Genomic DNA, 16,688 nt, shown 5'->3' with positions numbered 1-16,688 from the left:
ACTGTGTGTCTCCAGCGAGGGAGATGCTGGTGTGTGCGTTACCTGGTTGATGTTGGCCAGCGGCTCCTCATCCTGGACCAGCATCTGTGCAAACTGCAGTCCCTGGTCTGGGCTGACTCGCATCACATTTCTCAATAAAAACACCCAGTCTGGGGTGTAGCCAACCTACAGAAGTAGAGTTGGATTAAAGCTCACTTCTCAATTCAAACATTTTGAATTCAAACAAATAAATGTATAAACAAGTTAAGATGCAGTGAATAAACATGTCTTATATACTGCTTATATGATAAAGTTAGCTCTGGGATTACCTTTTTAGCATACAGCACTATCTTCTGGAACTGGCCGGTCTCAGCGAAGCACTGGATGACCTTGTTGGGGACGTTAGCTCTGAGGTACACACTAAGAGCGAGGGTGGGGTCAGAGGCCTTCACCAGGTCTCCCAGCTCCTCTGAGCACTCCAGCTACAACAGATATACATTGACAATACATACCGTTGATAATCATCAATGTGTAGGTGATACTACACTGTAAACAAGCTCCATTTATGAATAAATGCCAACACCCCCATATATTTGACCATTATCACTTTGGAAACCACAAAGAAATGAAATTCTACAGCACATCTATAGATCAGTCCAGGCTTATGAAAGCTGCCTTGTTCTAATCCTCCGATCCTACCTTGTCCTCCTTCAGCCATTTCTCCAGCAGTTGCTTGCGGCCCTGCTGCAGGACAGGCCTGCACAGCTCCAGAGACTCAAACTTGTTGAGCTGGCCCTGGTCCAGCAGAATGCCAAAGTACTGCAAGAGTGGAGATGCCTGACCCGGCTGAGCCGGCACACTCTGAAACTTACGAATGGTCTCTGCTGTCCGCAAGATACCCTGAGGGGGGGAGAGATGGTGAAGAATGGAGGAATTATGGGTAATGGAAAAAACAAGGGCAGAGCAAACAATGGAAGAAGAATTGCATTGAATCTTTTGAATAATAATTTCATATTTATTGCAGAACACATTCATAATGCTATACAATGCCTATGAACAATATTGACCTCTTTCTTTGAACCTTTTCATAATTCTAATTATTTAGAAAACTGAATCACAGCAGGTGATATTAGAAATGTTTTTCAACAATCAACAGAAAAATACTTAAATGACAAAGTGAAAAACAAAACTCTACAAATTGATCTACATTAAGCGCTAAATGTGCAAGTAGCATTTTCTAAAATTGCTTTTTCAAAGCCATCAGCATATATTACAATATGCACACACCACACCACATTGCAGCAAAGGACGGACATACCTTGGGTGCTGATGCAGCAACCTTTGCAGCTTCTGAATAGCTTCCCTGGGCAAACAGAGTGTTGAACTTCCTGGCAAAAAGCTCCTCTGCCCCTGCAAGGTTTGACCTCACAGCCATCCTCAATGCCAGATCTGGGTTCTGCAGCACGTTGGTGGCATAGTTGACAATGTTTTCCTCTTCAACACATACTGACAAGACCTAGAAGATAAAGAATAGATAAACATGTGAAAACTGCTCACAAGATAAGTGATGCAAAGATATTTCTGTCCTTTGAGATTGTTTGACGTTCACACCAGTGCAAAACGAAAATCCATCCAATATCCATCATTATAAATTAGGCCAACTGTTAAACATTTAACTTGAACATCAACAGCATATCTGCTCTTGATGCTGTTACAAAAGCCAGTAATTACAGTAGTAACTTATTTCTCACCTGTCCCTTCTTGTTGACGCCGATAATTCCCGAGGTGGCTTCATGAGGGGAAGTGACAAAGATGGTCTCTGCACTGATTCGGTTCATGTAGATACACACTCCAGACTCCAGATCATACAGGTGAATGTAACCGTACTTAGTGATCAAATATATTACACCATGCTTATTACCAATCTGAGGAGAAAAGAGAGGTATAATTTAACATTCACAAGTCATCCTGAGTATATCCCAAACCAGTGAGTAGTAGGGGTCTTTTCTTGCCTGCATAGCTACAGGAAAGTCTGTCTGGGCCTCTGGAGGGAAGAACACATCCACTGCTTTCTTAGCAAATGGCTGGTTTCCTGCAGCTGGCTGACCAACTTCAATGATGTGCAGCTGCAAGAAGAAAAAGCACATAGAAGTGACCACAGTTGAGCAAATATGAATGAACTATGAACTTTCTTAATGTCAACAGCTATTTTGGTGATGTATACCCAACAAACCATGACAAAATCATGACACATCACAGATGTTTCTCCTGATCTTACCTGAAACACTTCCCTTTGTGTCACACAGAGCCTTTTGTTAAGAAACTAGACTAAATACACTGATAGGATCATGAGTAAAATCCTTGTGTATCATCTAGAGACCCTCACCTTTCCACCAGCCTGTGAGCGCACAGCAAAGCAGAAGAGGGTGGAGGATTTGGCATTTCCCTCCACTTTGAACTCCCCAAAGGCGGCAGCGTGACCCTCGATGGGCTGGGACACTTTCCTCTCGACAGAATACAGTTGCATCGCCCCAACCACACGATTTTGCTGTAGCACAAACACACAAAAAATGTAGGTACATGCAGGTCATTTTTGGTGCATTACGCCATTAATGTCATCCCAAAAATCAAACGATTACAAATCAGAGATGAATAATTCTAGGGTCAAGTTAGAAAAACTTTTATTCATGGTGGTTTAGCAACTACAAATACATTTTTATAATTGACAGTGCTTAGGTTACGGATGGATGGATGTTTTGGTCCCTTATTAGGTTTAGATGGTTAAGTTTTATATTTGGTTTGTTAAGATCAGAATAAACATCTGTAGTAGAAGGTTGGTGCTGTTGCACACGGCCTTGAAGTAATCAAAGCTGCCTTTTCTAAGGCTCAACACTATGTGAAAACATCCACACTGGTATTTATGGGCCGTTTTTGTTTTCAGAAGTTCAGAAAATGGCCGAATCTCTTCCTCCTACTCTTTCAGACAGCAACCAATAAAATAATGCTTGAAACGATAATGTTATTAATATTATAGCCCCAATTTCACTACTAAACATTGATTATTTTCCCTCATGCTTTCTATCGTCACTTATTCTATGCTTCATTACTGACTTACACTTAAGTTGTTCTTACATACATATTCTTTTATTTCTATTCTCAAAACAACTCAACAAACACAGAACAGAAATTCTATTGTGGGTCTAAATACTACCGGTTCACCACAGCGGCACAAAGATGTCGAACAAATAAATATTTGATCATTGTGATATGGTTTGAAAAAAACTGTAGACACACCTGTATTGTGGCTACACTGATATTCACAGTGAGTGATTCTGAAAGCTCTGTTTTTGGATCTACTTAGTGTAATGTGATGTATCTTCGGATAAATCAAGCTCAGTGTGGATCCTTTGTACTATGAGAATGCAGATAAGGGATCAGAGGGTAAAGAAACATGCCAATTCCTCTAAAAGACATTCTTGCTTGCATGTCTACTATATGAGGCATGAGTAAATATACCTGTGCGGAAATCCCTATCAGCAGTAGCCACTTCTGTTGTTCGTCAGTTCTGTAGTTAATGATCTGACATCCTGCCAGACTGGCGTGCCGATCGAATACTTTGGCTGGTTGGGAATCCCCCTCCATGCTCCAGTGATAGACGGCTGTATCTGTCACCAAGGCGACAGTGTTTACCGATATCCACTTCCAGAACATGACCTCCTCTGTCATGGTGTGAGCCTTCATCTTACTCTTCATCTCAATGTTGAAGATCTGCAGCGTCTTGGCAGCTGAGGGGAAGTTAGGATACAGAGGGAAGAAGTGAGACAAACAGGCAGCAAAAAGTGAATAACTGAGTCTGAGATAAGCAGAGACAGCGATTAATAGATTTATAGCCGAGCTGGGTGATATAACCTCAAATCAACGTTATGATTTATTGATAAATTTGTTATTTTTTTAAACCATGCTTACACAAACTGTCACTGTTTTTACTGTCTGTATGAAACTCTGGAAACTGTATCACATTTTCTGCTGAAATATCAGTTTGTATTCACCCTATTTTATATATGTATTAAACTATTTTTGTATAAATCATTAATGGAAACACAAAAAAAATAACTTTTGATCAAGATTTAATGTGACATGTGGAGTAACATGTGAATGTTTTGTGGTAAGAGGCTGTTCTGTTTTATTGGCCGTTTCTAAAATGTAGCCCTGCGGTTGCTCTTGTGATGCTCCTTAGCCCAATATATAGTAACCTCTCACTGACCACCAATAAATCTTGATTTAATAGGACAGCTCACAACTGCACAGAGCTGGAAAAGAGTTCACAGAACAAAAAGAAAGAAGCAAAACTTAGTGTGAGACTCTGGAAATTGGTATATGTGATTTATTTAGCCCAGTCAGTTCACTAAAATAAAAAAATTTAATTCTCACTTAGTTCTACTAGAACTTAGCCAGATACTAATAGTTTCAGTTTTATTTGCCCAGATTTGGAGATATCTGCTTCCAATTCAGTGCAAAGGAGGAGAATGGAATTTCATTTGTCATACTCACATTTAACCTGCGTTTAAAATGAAAAAAAAAAAAATCAACAGCAATATTTCTTTCCAAAATCAATGTCCCAGTTACTCTGGATGATCCACTGACCTCGCTGTGAACTGTTTATTTTGGAACAACTTCCACTGAAGACTACAACCAAAACAATAGTCCCTTTTAGACTGTTGACAGCACGTTGCACAGATTATCCAGAGTAATAATGACTGGAAATAGATGTTGCTGCTGAAATTTTTAAGCAAAACTTTCCAATGTTGTGAGCACTGTAGATGAAATTCCTTTTAATTTCCATTGTACTGGGGTGGAAGTGAAGGTATTTGATAAAGATATCTCAAGACTGGGACAAATAAAACCATAAATATGAATAAATGCCATTACAGAAAAGTCAGAAAGTATGTTTTTTGTATTTGACATGAACCAACCATTTAATTAATGGTGTTTAATTGCATGGAGCACCACCCTGTACACATTTACCTGTCTGATAGTACTGGTCTGTCTGGGCCATAATAATGTTTCTGCTCTGGCATTTCTTGCTTGTCCTAATAGTCCCACATATGTAAGGAACTCGGTTTAACGATTCAGTTACCGAGGAACAAGCAGGTGAGGTAATGCATGATTCAGGTGAATAACTGGAGCAGTTTTACAAACCACCATCAACACACACAGTTATAATGATACATTTAATGGCATCCCTTGTATGCAGCAAGGAAAGATCTAGACACTGATATGGCTGCTGGAACACACTCACAAGACAGTGTGTAATATCTGATGATGCATACCAACACACACACACACTTTCCAGCATACAGCTAGTCATGCTAACACATGTTTAGTTCTCATAAAAGTAGGAGGTGAGCCTGCAGGTTAGGTTGGAGCAGGCGTGTGAGGTTGAGACAATTTACTGCCGTCTGCAGTGTTAAGTCCTTTCTAAACAGGTGTCTGTCTTTTGATTGATCAGTGGTCGAAATAGGAATTGCTCTGTGCACTTGAGAAGGGTATGTTGGAAGCTTTTATGAGACAGACATGGCTACTGTATCATCACAACAGACTGCCAGACGGGTAGACACAACAGAAAGCAACTCACCATCTGAGAAAGGACAGAAAGCAAGGGAGAAAAAGCAAAGTGTCAATCAGGTAAGAATGAGTAGATACAGATAGACCACAGAGAGAGGGCAAACAGGGGCATATTATCCTCAGAGGGTGGGGGAGGAGGGAGAGAGAGAGGCATTATAGGCAAATCATCCTGATCAGCGCTTGTGTTTGTGCTCTAAGGGCAAGATTCAGTGGCAGAAAATCAATTTGCACAACCAATTTAGTACATTCAGGCAATAGAACTGAGTGCACTCTACATATTTATAGCATTGACAGAGCATTAGTCATTGCATGACCGTGGCATTCCCACAGTGATACTAGTAGATACTAGATGGCTAAATCTGTTAAAACTAGAACTAAATAAACATTGAGGATGCCATGTAGACTTCATTCTGGGAATATAAACAACAATAATAACCTCAACACTTGGTTTAAAGCCACTAATAATACCAGTGATCTGTTTTTTCTCACAACATTACAGTATTTCTCGTCTAATAGCCAGTTGGTATGGCTGCCTGAATGTGTATCTACGTGACAAATTAAAGGAAAAACCAACATAAAGTGTTTTAGTAAAGTGTTGGGCTACCGCGTGCTGCCAGAACAGCTTCAATGTGCCTTGGCATTGATTCTACAAGTCTCTGAACTCTTCTGGAGGGATGAACACCATTCTTCCAAAAGATATTCCCTCATTTGGTGTTTTGATGATGGTGGTGGAGAGTGCTGTCTAACACATTGGTCCAAAATCTCCCGTAGGTGTTCAGCTGGGTTGAGATCTGGTGATTGCAAAGGCCATAGCATATGATTCACATCATTTTCATACTCATTAAACCATTCAGTGAACCCTCGTGTCCTATGGACGGGGGTATTGTCATCCTGGAAGAGATCACTCCCATCAGGATAGAAATGTTTCATCATAGGATAAAGGTGATCACTCAGAACAACTTTGTATTGATTTGCATTGACCCTTCCCTCTAAGGACACAAGTGGACCCAAACCATGCCAGCAAAATGCCCCCACAGCATAACAGAGCCACCGGATCCCCTCACTGTAGGGGTCAAGCATTCAGGCCTTTTGGTGTACGCCACACATGCACTCGCCCACTTGTTGAGAATATGGTGACGGATGACTCATCTGACCATATCACTTCTTTCCACATCTCGGTAGACCAGTGCTTATGGTTTTTGCACCACTGCATTGTCAAATGTGCATTCATCTTTGTAATGAGGGGTTTATGTACTGCAACCCTGCTATAATATCCTTCTCTATGTAATTGTAGAAAGACTGTTCTTGCTGACGCAGTCTGATCAAGTCCTGCATTGACATTCTCAGTCACCTGAGGAAGAGTTGCTCTTCTGTTTTTCCCTGCATATCACACTAATGCACGAGAATTTCGGTCATCAAATGTCCGACCTTATTTACTAATGCCTTTCCCATAGATCTAAATGCAGATGTCACTTTAGTCACTGTTCCTATTGAAACACCAGCCAGTTGAACAGTCTTTATGACTGAAGTTCCTGCCATCCGTGCCCCAACAATGAATCCTCTTTCAAAGTCGCTTAGATCTTTTCCTCTTACCATCTTGATACAAAATCAGAGTCAACTGGGCCTGCTCAGCATTTTTATACATGCCACAGTGCATGATCGGCTGTTATTTGCTTAATTGTACCATGCAGTGCACCTGTGTGGAAACATCTGCATTCATAATGTTTCTCCACTCAAATATTCAGGCTTTTCCTTTAATTTGTCACTTGCCATGTATACATCACAGCATACATGCTTGTACCTTTCAGGGCGATGACCTTGCTGGCGGGGTTCATGATAGCACTGTCGGCAGAGATTGGTCTCCTGATTGGGTTGGTGGGGTCCGACATGTCCACGATCACCACCTGGTTCTGCTCGCCCACCTTCTCTCTGATGCAGATGAACTTGTCAGACTCCATGGTCAGATAGCTGAACCCAATGTTGGCCGGGTTCACCCCCAGGTTCTGCAACTGGGAATAATACAAAAACATGAGCATTAATGACACTCTTTACCCTGCTAACGCTTTAAAAAGCACTATATAAACACTTAATAAACTGTGTTTGAATAGCTAATGAATGATTGATAAGACAGTATAACATGAAGCAATAATTGTAAAGAAATAGTTTGACATTTAGGGAAATACACTTATTCCCTTTCTTGCAGATTTGGATTAGAAGATTGATAGCACTCTCATGTCTGTATACCTAAATATAAAGCTACCGCCAACAGCTGGTTAGCTTAGTTTAGTATTAAGACTGGAAACATGAGGGAGTAATCAAAGGACTGTAACAAATTATTCCTAACATCTGTTTACAGTTTACTAATTAAAAAGTTATATCTCATTTGTTTAATCCGTGCAAAAACAGTTTCCAAACGCCCTCGTAAAATAACGACCTGTCATTTTTACACTTGGTTTTTTGTACATATTAAAGAAAACAAGATACAACATATACATTAGATAGCCTTAGAGGTGTTAGTAGGTGAATTTGGTTACCTTCAGACAGAGCCAAGCTAGCTGTTTCCCCTGTTTTCATTCTCTTTTTTTGTAATTTTTTTTTATTATCTTTTTCAATATGTACAAAACATAATGAAACATGAGACCACTTATTACAGTAAATCAATGAAAAATAAGTAATAGAACAAACAACAAAATGAATCTGGGCAAACAGAATTAACTACAAGTACAGTGAGAAAAAGCATTTAACTGTGGAGACAAATGAAAAATATTGATACATGGGGTACCATGTATCAATAAATGGGGTAGCACATGTTCCTTAAAAAATATGTGTAGGAATATTTACTGCTAAGTTCCTTCCTTTATATACATCAGAAAATTAGACCAAACTTCATAAAACCTCCCTTGGTAATTATGAGTCCTTGCGATTAGAGATTTAAAAGAGGCAATGTCTGCCATCAATTTTAAGCATTCAGTAAGATCTGGTTTTGTCTGGCTTTTCTAATACCGGAAAACCATCCTTGAAGAGGCAATAAAGCTGCCAGAGCAAATCCATTTTGTTTTTATATATCTGGTGGTAAGAGAGACTGGTCTCTTAATAAGCACAGCTGGAGATATTTTGGCAATGGCCTATGCAACCACTCTCTGATACTTTTCATTACTTGTTTCCAGAAAGGAGAAACAAAAAAAAAAAACATTCCCACATTAAATAAAGAAAAGTACCCATTTCATTTTCACACTTCCAGCAATAACTGCTATCCATGAGTCCCATTTTTTAAGTTTAACTGGTGTATAATAATATCTGTGGATGATTTTGTAGTGTGTAAATTTGCCCGCTGCGTCTCTAACTGACCACCCGACATCTGTCACCATGTTTTTCCATTTATCCGCCTCTATATTTCCCTGTTTTCATTCTCTTTGCTAAACCAAAATTGGCCAGCTGTAGCCTTGTATTAGGAACAGATATGAGAGTGATGTTTACCAGTAAGCAAATAAATGTAAATGTAATGTAATAAACGATTCCCTAAATGACACATGACAAGACAAATGAACAATTCAAATGTGTTATAAAACATTTGTTCGCCGTTTATACACATGCAGGCCTACAAATAATTCACAGTCAGGTTAAAAACAGTTTATGAATGTGTTAAAAACTCTTCAAAACATGTTGAGCTTGAAGGTTCATAATTTATGTTGGAAATACAAGTTTGCCAAAAAAAAACTCAATGTCCAATTATTAGATTTCTCCAGAAGCTTTCATTCACATCTTCTTGCCTTAGCCGCAGTCAGAGCCAGTTGTCATGGTGAGTGAAGAAGAAGTATTTCTCAATAAATCAATACTTCATTAATAAATATAATAGTATATTACATAAAATGATTCACAGTAGGCATTATAGTTGCACTTTAAATGTCCTTATATCTGCTAAAAACTGCATAGTGTGCTGTAAACTATGTACTACTGTTAACTGCTTATAAATGCTAAATATAGGGAGTGTGTCCTAATAATCATTGGAAAGGATGAACCATGATCTGGTATTAAACTTAAAGTTTTAATGGTGGTTAAACCAAAGCCTGTTAAATTAATAAAAACACTCAAGACTGCTTTCATAGTGTGCCAACAATTTACTATTTTTGGAATGAAAGTTACGCTCAGCTAGACACTGAAAATCTCAATTTAACAGCTCTTTCAGAGCTTTGAAGGAGTCATGCCTTCTCCATCACAACAACAACAACAAAAAAAAATCAGTGGGAAAATAAATATGGCTGACATTTGCCTTGCGGGGGGAACAAGCAGCAAGTACCCAACCAAAACGGTGTTGTGATTAAAATAGCAGCAGATCTGCTCCAATTTTCCAGGGAAATTCTTAAAATGCTGTTTTCCAGACAAGAGGTCTGGTGGTACACAGAGCCAGGCAACAAGCAAGATGTTAACTCAGCAGAGTTTAAAGGGGAACTTATTACGCTTTTCCTTATTTTCAGTCATATATGTAATGTTATAATGTTGGATGTTCATATTAAACATGGCCACAGTATCAGATAATGAAGTAAATGTATACAGAAGTAATGTTAGCAGAAAGCACTTATTTCAGACTGCTCTGAACGCTCAGTTTCCAACGCCAGTCAGAACAGGCATCATCGAGACGCAGGCCTTGAAGAGATAAGAACTAAGACTGCCTGTTAAGAGACAGAGGCTGAACTGAGGGGCTGCATAAAAGGGCCAGTAGAAGATAAATAAGGAGATGTGAATCATGCAGATCTACTCTTGTGGAGTCCCAGAATAAAAATATAGAGCTGGAAATGAGCATAATTGGTCCCCTTTAATGTGGATGCTAATAATCTCCTGAATTTACTGAAGTATTTGGATAACTATGTTTTCTTTCTTTTGCAATGCCAATGCATCATTACATCTCAATAATACTGGAAAAAACTACTTTAATTCAGATAAACCTGTGATTAAACCCTCACACTGTATTTAAGTGTCTATGCAAGCAGCCAGCTGTAAGAAAAGTTTATTTACCACTTGATTATCCAACCTAAACCAGCCTGAGACGACATTAAAGAAAATCCCCAGTAGAGATCTGCTTTCTGAATTCTTTTAATAAGGCTCCATCAGCGAATCCAATCCATTAATCAGCATGTTTACCTTCCTAATAAAACGAAGTCCCAAGACACAACAAAGCACAAAGACCGAGCGGATGTCAACTTGTGCCGTGTCGAATCTTAGCAGAACTAACAAACATGAAACACTACCTAGGTTAACAGCTGCTGAACAGGGGTATTATTGTGCACATTGCCAAGCTAACTGTGAACAGATAGAGCAGACCAAACACGCACTGATGACTGAACTGACTACATTATGCAGTCTGAGGCAAGCGGAAAGGAATCCTTACGCTCAACACAAGGACTGTACTATCTGACAGTTGGCTGGTAGAGCAGCAAATGTGACTGCTGAGCCATTTAAATCATGTCATCTACAAAACAGGAAGGATGTGACAGTCAGCAGTCGGGGCTCCAGAAAGAGAGAGAGAGAAGTTACCAATTAAGTAATGATCCATAATGAATGATATCCAAGCAATAGCATTAGCTTTGCATTCATTCAAGGTATGGCTGGAGAAAATTTAAAGCTACACTTGAAAGGGTTTGCTTGTAGTGCAACTACCCTCAGCTTTACAGAGATTTTTTAGCCTCTGTTAGCTCGTTGTTTTGGTTTTACAACTCACAAACGCCACACTCATCAAACTTGTTTTCAACTGCAATCAATGCAGCTTTCATATTATTATTTATAAACTTTCAACCAAATCATATTGCAATAAAAATATTATGTTATTTTAACATTTAACACAATTTCCATTGCAAAAAAAATCATGTTTTTGAGCAAGGTGTAATTAAAAAGTAACTAAATTAGTTGTTTATTTAGTTTTTGTTTGATACATGTGATGCATACCAGTGGAACAAAGTTTACAGCTCTGAAAGACTGACAGGAAATTAATCTGCAATTATTTTAATGACTAATTAATCATTTTTTAAACAAAAACACAAACACGTACTCTGGTTCCAGCTTCTCAAATGTGAATATTTGCTACTTTTCTCTGTTTTACATACAACTGTAAACTCAATATCTTTGGGTTTTAGACTGCTGAAGACAATTTGAGGACTTCACCTTTGGCTCTGCGACACTGTGATAGACATTTTTCACTATTTTATAATATTTAATAGACCAAACCATCCATCAAGACAATAATAAGGATTGCTTGCAGCTCTACACCTGATTTTGCATACATTTTCTATATCAAGATATATATACATATCAATATCATGATAATGGTTTCACCCCTAATGCTGAGCCTTAACTCAATGTACAAACGAGATCTGCGAAATTATGCAGAAATATTAGAGAAAGGGTTCTTGAAAAGGCCACAGAAGACCTGAGGGAGGATTGGAGCCATATGCTGCATCTCTTCTCAAGACCGCCAAAACTATCTCTGGAAGGAGACAGAGGGAGAAACCACAATAAAGATAGCAAAGGAGAAGATAAGGATGGGGGTGAAAGGAGGAGCTCAAGACACAGTCCAGCATCCTGCTAAAAGGAGCGCATGTGTGTGCGTGTGGGGTAGGGGGGTGGGGGGGCAGAGTAATAAATGTACCTTTTATGAGAAATGAAGGAGGGATGTGTGCTGTGTCTATACACATCAGTTCCAGTAAGACAGGCTTTTGGCAATCTACAGCTCAGGGTGGGGCGACTGACTCACCGGAAGAAAAAACCCCCCCACACACTCCTCCTTAGAAGAACATTCCAGACTAAAATCACACTTCAACTAAACCTCCTGTCTCCTGTGACCCACAAACTACCTCTAGCAACAGATCCTTTACGCACACACACACACACACAGACTCCTGTAAGTCCTCTTCGCCTTAGCGGCTGAGGTTAACAATCCCAAACATATCACAATAACAAAAGGCAGAAGAACTTCGCTGATGATACAGCATATGGTATTTGGTGAGTCATAGACTGGGTGGATGCATTACTGAGGCACTGACACGTCACGTCAGCAGCTGAGGGTTTTGGACTCATGAGAGAGAGAGAGAGAGAGAGGAGATTGCACAAACAGTTAAAACTGAGGAGGAATGCAGCAAAATGACATGGAAGTGCTACTACTTCACACTTTCTTGCACATTAGGAGGTATACAGTGTAGGTGATCATGGAAACATGAACAGTTCATGGCTCATTTCACATTAAAAGATGCAGACAATGTGTTTATTGTACGTGTGAACGACTTCTCTTTCCATGCACTCATGATTGAGTTTTGGTGACTGAACACAGACGCTCATCCTCGTCCCTTCCAGCCACTGCTGCGGTCACAGATGTGTTGTGTTAGACCCAGAGTGGTGAATTCACTTCCTCATCCTGCTTCCTACCCTGTTGTGATTTGCTGAACTTAAACGGGGGGGGCTGCTTACCTCAATCTTTCTATCACATTTGTCGGTCTGACGTGATCGTTTCATCAGCGCACATGCAGCAGCGCACCGGGATGCTGGAAAAGGCCGCAGAGCAGCAGCAGGTTGGATCCTCCTAACTACAACTCAACAGGACAATGTTCAGACGCTTCGGGAGCTGCGGGACATTTTTGCACTTACACGAGCTGCTACAGCACGTAGGCCGATGCTAACACAGCCAGCAGCAAAGCCACATAAGCTGCAAATGACTTTAGCACTTTCATAATTCACCATTCTCTGTCCTCATCTTCCTTCATGCTGCCACCGACATAATCCACAGAACACGTCTGCAGTTTCAAGCCCTGCATTTGGCTCCATACGTCCAACTAGGTCACCGATCCATTTAGTCAATTAATGACACACTTTGACTTGCTCAGGCACAGCCTGGACCTTGGATCATGAATCACACTGAAATAAATAAGCGGGGAAGACAAAGAGTGATGACGGAGACTGACTTCACCCACAGCTTTGCCTTAATGACAGTGTGAGGTGAGAAAATGAGTATTGGTTCAACCACAGCTAAAACAGTAACTGTGTGCTCTGAACTTGATCCTCCACGTCCATATTTAACAAAAGTGTAGAGTAAAGAAGTGTGTTGAGTGTAATAACCAACATATTTGGGCAGGCTGGTGCCTCACCATGGATCTGGGTCCATGTTACACTCCTGAGCCCAGACTGCAGACAGAGAGCTGTAAATACCAGGCCAAGGGAAAAAAGCTAAACAACTTGAGGCCCAAAGTCCTTGGTTTGCAAATTCCAAGCATTTTTCACTCTGCTGGAGCCACCTAGATTCACAGGGGGATACGACTGGGGCAGAGCCGGGATTTCACGGTAGAGGTGGAACGCTGCTGCTTATCACTGTCTCAGGGCGAGATTTTCTTAGCAGATGTAAAAGGGAAAGGTATGCGCTGCTGGAAGCAATTTGAACTAATAACCCAGACGTTGCCAGGTACTGCACTGCCCTCCATCAGCAAGCAACAGTGTACCAGCCCTGTCAGTGAGGAGAGGAGCCTGGTAGCCTGCAAGCTCTCTTGGCAGTCACAGTTTGGTGAATAAAGGATCTTTGGCTGACGAAAGTGGGGCTACTGGCCAGAGGAAGGGAGCAGAGAGAGAGAGAGAGGGGGGTGGGTGGGTGGAGGCTCTGTGCTTTTTCTAGTGAAAGGCCATTTCACTGCCTGCTGTTACCATAACAACAGGCTACAGACAGGGGAGGTGGAGGGGGTGCGTCACAAAGTTTCTCTTTTGGCTGCAAGACACCGAGCGCAGGGGCTGCTATGGGACAACGATTATCAAAGTCCAAACCAGAGGAGGAAAAAAAAGGGGGTCCGTGGTGGAAATAGTTCCTCCACAGACGACCAAATAGCTCGTTGTTTGTTTTCCTTTTTTAAATCCCAGCATCTAAAAAGGGGCACTGTGTTGTTTTTTCCATCAAGAGACTGCCTACCAAAGCACACAGGGCCTTTACTCTGTCATGTTGATCATTTTGAAGCTGCACAGATGCTCTTCTAGCATTAAAACACCAACAAGTAGGCCTGGAAGATACAGTTTATCCGTCTAACATTGATGCTGTGATATGAAACAAGGTGTCTTCTAGGATTCTGTTATTGCATCGTTAAAAATATTGTTTAAATGTAGCGTTTTTTTCCTGTTATGACATGCTGCATCATTAAGCGATGCAGTTTTCTGAACAAGCAAATGCTTCTACAACTTTACCCACACCTACAGTCTGAAAACACCCTCAACATAATGTCACAATAATCAATATATTATGGTGATTTTTGTCAGTAACGCCCAACTCAGCGGAGAAACTGCACATTTGCAGACACACAGAGCCCAGTGTTGTTGTTGTTGTTGTTGCTGTTGGAGGTTACAAAGTAGGAATATGTTGCTGCAGGACATGACAACAACATGGTAGCCACAAAGCTTAGAGTCCAAGTGCCATTCAGTTACAATGTAACCGTGAACAGCTGAGCTCACAGTTGCCTGCAACATAAAGTGTCAAAACACCGCAGTTTCCCACCGGCGCGGACAGCAGGATTGAAAATGACAGCGGCGTTTTTCCACTTGAGGGGAAAAACTGCGGCGTATCCTCACACCGGTCCGCATTGGAGCTGTGTACTGTTCAATTTTCACAAGTCATCATCTGCCCGGCAGGAGAAAACTAGGCCTGTAGCTAAATTGAGCACCACCCTGCAGCCCTATTTCAGATCCCATTTAAATGCGACATGTGCCGTGCGTGTGCGGACCTACATGGGCGAGGAGCTGCGCAAAAACAAACCAGCTAGAATTAATTTTAGGGTTTTTTCTTGCGTCTCCTTACCTGCAGATGTTCCTGGAAACGTATCGGCAGTATCTGAGCCATTTCTGTAGGGTTTTCTGTCTGAAGAATCCGTGAGGAAGGAAAGGGGAAGGGGACAGCAGGAGGAATAGAGGTGGTCTTGTTCTGTATGTGCCCTAAACGTGCCCAAAAGTCAAATATGATGGGCTGTAATAGGTAGTCTGGGTGGCTTGCGTTGGTTATCACACGAATCCAGTGACTGCTCCCATTTAGCAGCCCCCCTACGCCAGTCCGGAATCAAAAACTCCGCACCTCCGCTAAGAAAACTAGTCCACTTCAACTACTACCGAGCCCCGTGCATAAACCAGTTCCTCCTCGTGCCTTGTAAGGATACGGGAGTGTCCTTAAAAATTAAAAAAAAATCCGTGCTGACTTATTGTAAGTGATGATTTCGCATAAGCAGCCCGTGGCGTGGATTTTTCTCACAGCTGTCAATGCGAGAGGTCGGATGTGCAGTTTGTACCCCTCCGCCGCAGCCCCTTCCCCCGTCCTCTCCACCAACTTCGAAATCAGGGCTCGTGACAAGCGCCCCCCACCTCTGCATGATTTCTACAAAATCACACACACACACACACACACACACACACACACACACACACACATACACACACACACACACACACCTAGAAAAAAAAGTGTGTTATTGTATGGAGGACACATAGCTCTGTACCACAGATGACTGCTGATATTTTAAAGTGTGTTTTCCATGTTTTCCAAGGAGCTGAAAATGCATCTTTGAGACCTACACAAGATCTCTTCTATGGCCTAATACTCCCATCATCATCATCATCATCATCATCATCATCATTATGCCTGGTGAGCAGCAGGTTGTGTTAAAGAATACTCTTACTGTAAGTTAACAAAGATGTCTTCTATCATGGATTGTACTCAAGTTAATTATGCTATTAAGATAAATATTTAGTGTTAAAATACATTTGATGAGACTGACATTTTTGCCTATGGAAAAAAAAAGGAAGATAGTATACAATTCAGTGTTTTCTTTGTCTATTAGTCATAATCATTAAGACCACACACTGTCAGTTTGTGGTTTGTCTGAAAAATACTCCCTTTAAAATCAACAAAGACACTACTAGTGTGAGTCAGTATTACACGCAGGATGTGGACAGCACAGACATCACTGGAAATCAAAAAACCACAGTTTCAAAGGATGAGACTTTCACAATACAGTTTTGACTTCCCCCACTGGGAGATATGTATAAGGAAGGAAGGAAAAAGATGCTGCGCAGACATTTAT

At 40.8% G+C, this 16,688-nt stretch overlaps 1 protein-coding gene across 3 annotated transcripts in view; it reads right to left on the bottom strand.

Moving 5' to 3' along the window:
* The window catches only part of cltcl1 (clathrin, heavy chain-like 1), a 33,307-nt gene extending 17,434 nt beyond the window's left edge, over positions 1 to 15,873 (bottom strand). For 2 of the 3 annotated variants that reach the window (XM_067614599.1, XM_067614606.1), the window contains exons 1-10: positions 15,416 to 15,873; positions 7,406 to 7,613; positions 3,496 to 3,764; positions 2,366 to 2,527; positions 1,992 to 2,105; positions 1,731 to 1,904; positions 1,298 to 1,495; positions 679 to 879; positions 309 to 461; positions 43 to 165 (exon numbers count right to left, since the gene is read on the bottom strand). In XM_067614599.1, the coding sequence (XP_067470700.1) occupies positions 43 to 165; positions 309 to 461; positions 679 to 879; positions 1,298 to 1,495; positions 1,731 to 1,904; positions 1,992 to 2,105; positions 2,366 to 2,527; positions 3,496 to 3,764; positions 7,406 to 7,613; positions 15,416 to 15,457 (1,644 nt within the window). In that variant the 5' untranslated portion in view covers positions 15,458 to 15,873. The remainder of the gene's footprint in view (positions 1 to 42; positions 166 to 308; positions 462 to 678; positions 880 to 1,297; positions 1,496 to 1,730; positions 1,905 to 1,991; positions 2,106 to 2,365; positions 2,528 to 3,495; positions 3,765 to 7,405; positions 7,614 to 15,415) is intronic. The other variant, XM_067614613.1, reaches the window with a different exon arrangement.
* Between the last annotated feature and the right edge of the window lie 815 nt (positions 15,874 to 16,688).

This window comes from Thunnus thynnus, chromosome 2 (assembly GCF_963924715.1).
Source record: "Thunnus thynnus chromosome 2, fThuThy2.1, whole genome shotgun sequence".
NCBI lineage: Eukaryota > Metazoa > Chordata > Actinopteri > Scombriformes > Scombridae > Thunnus > Thunnus thynnus.
Note: the sequence above shows the minus strand (reverse complement) of the source record. Positions and strands in the feature narration are given on the sequence as shown.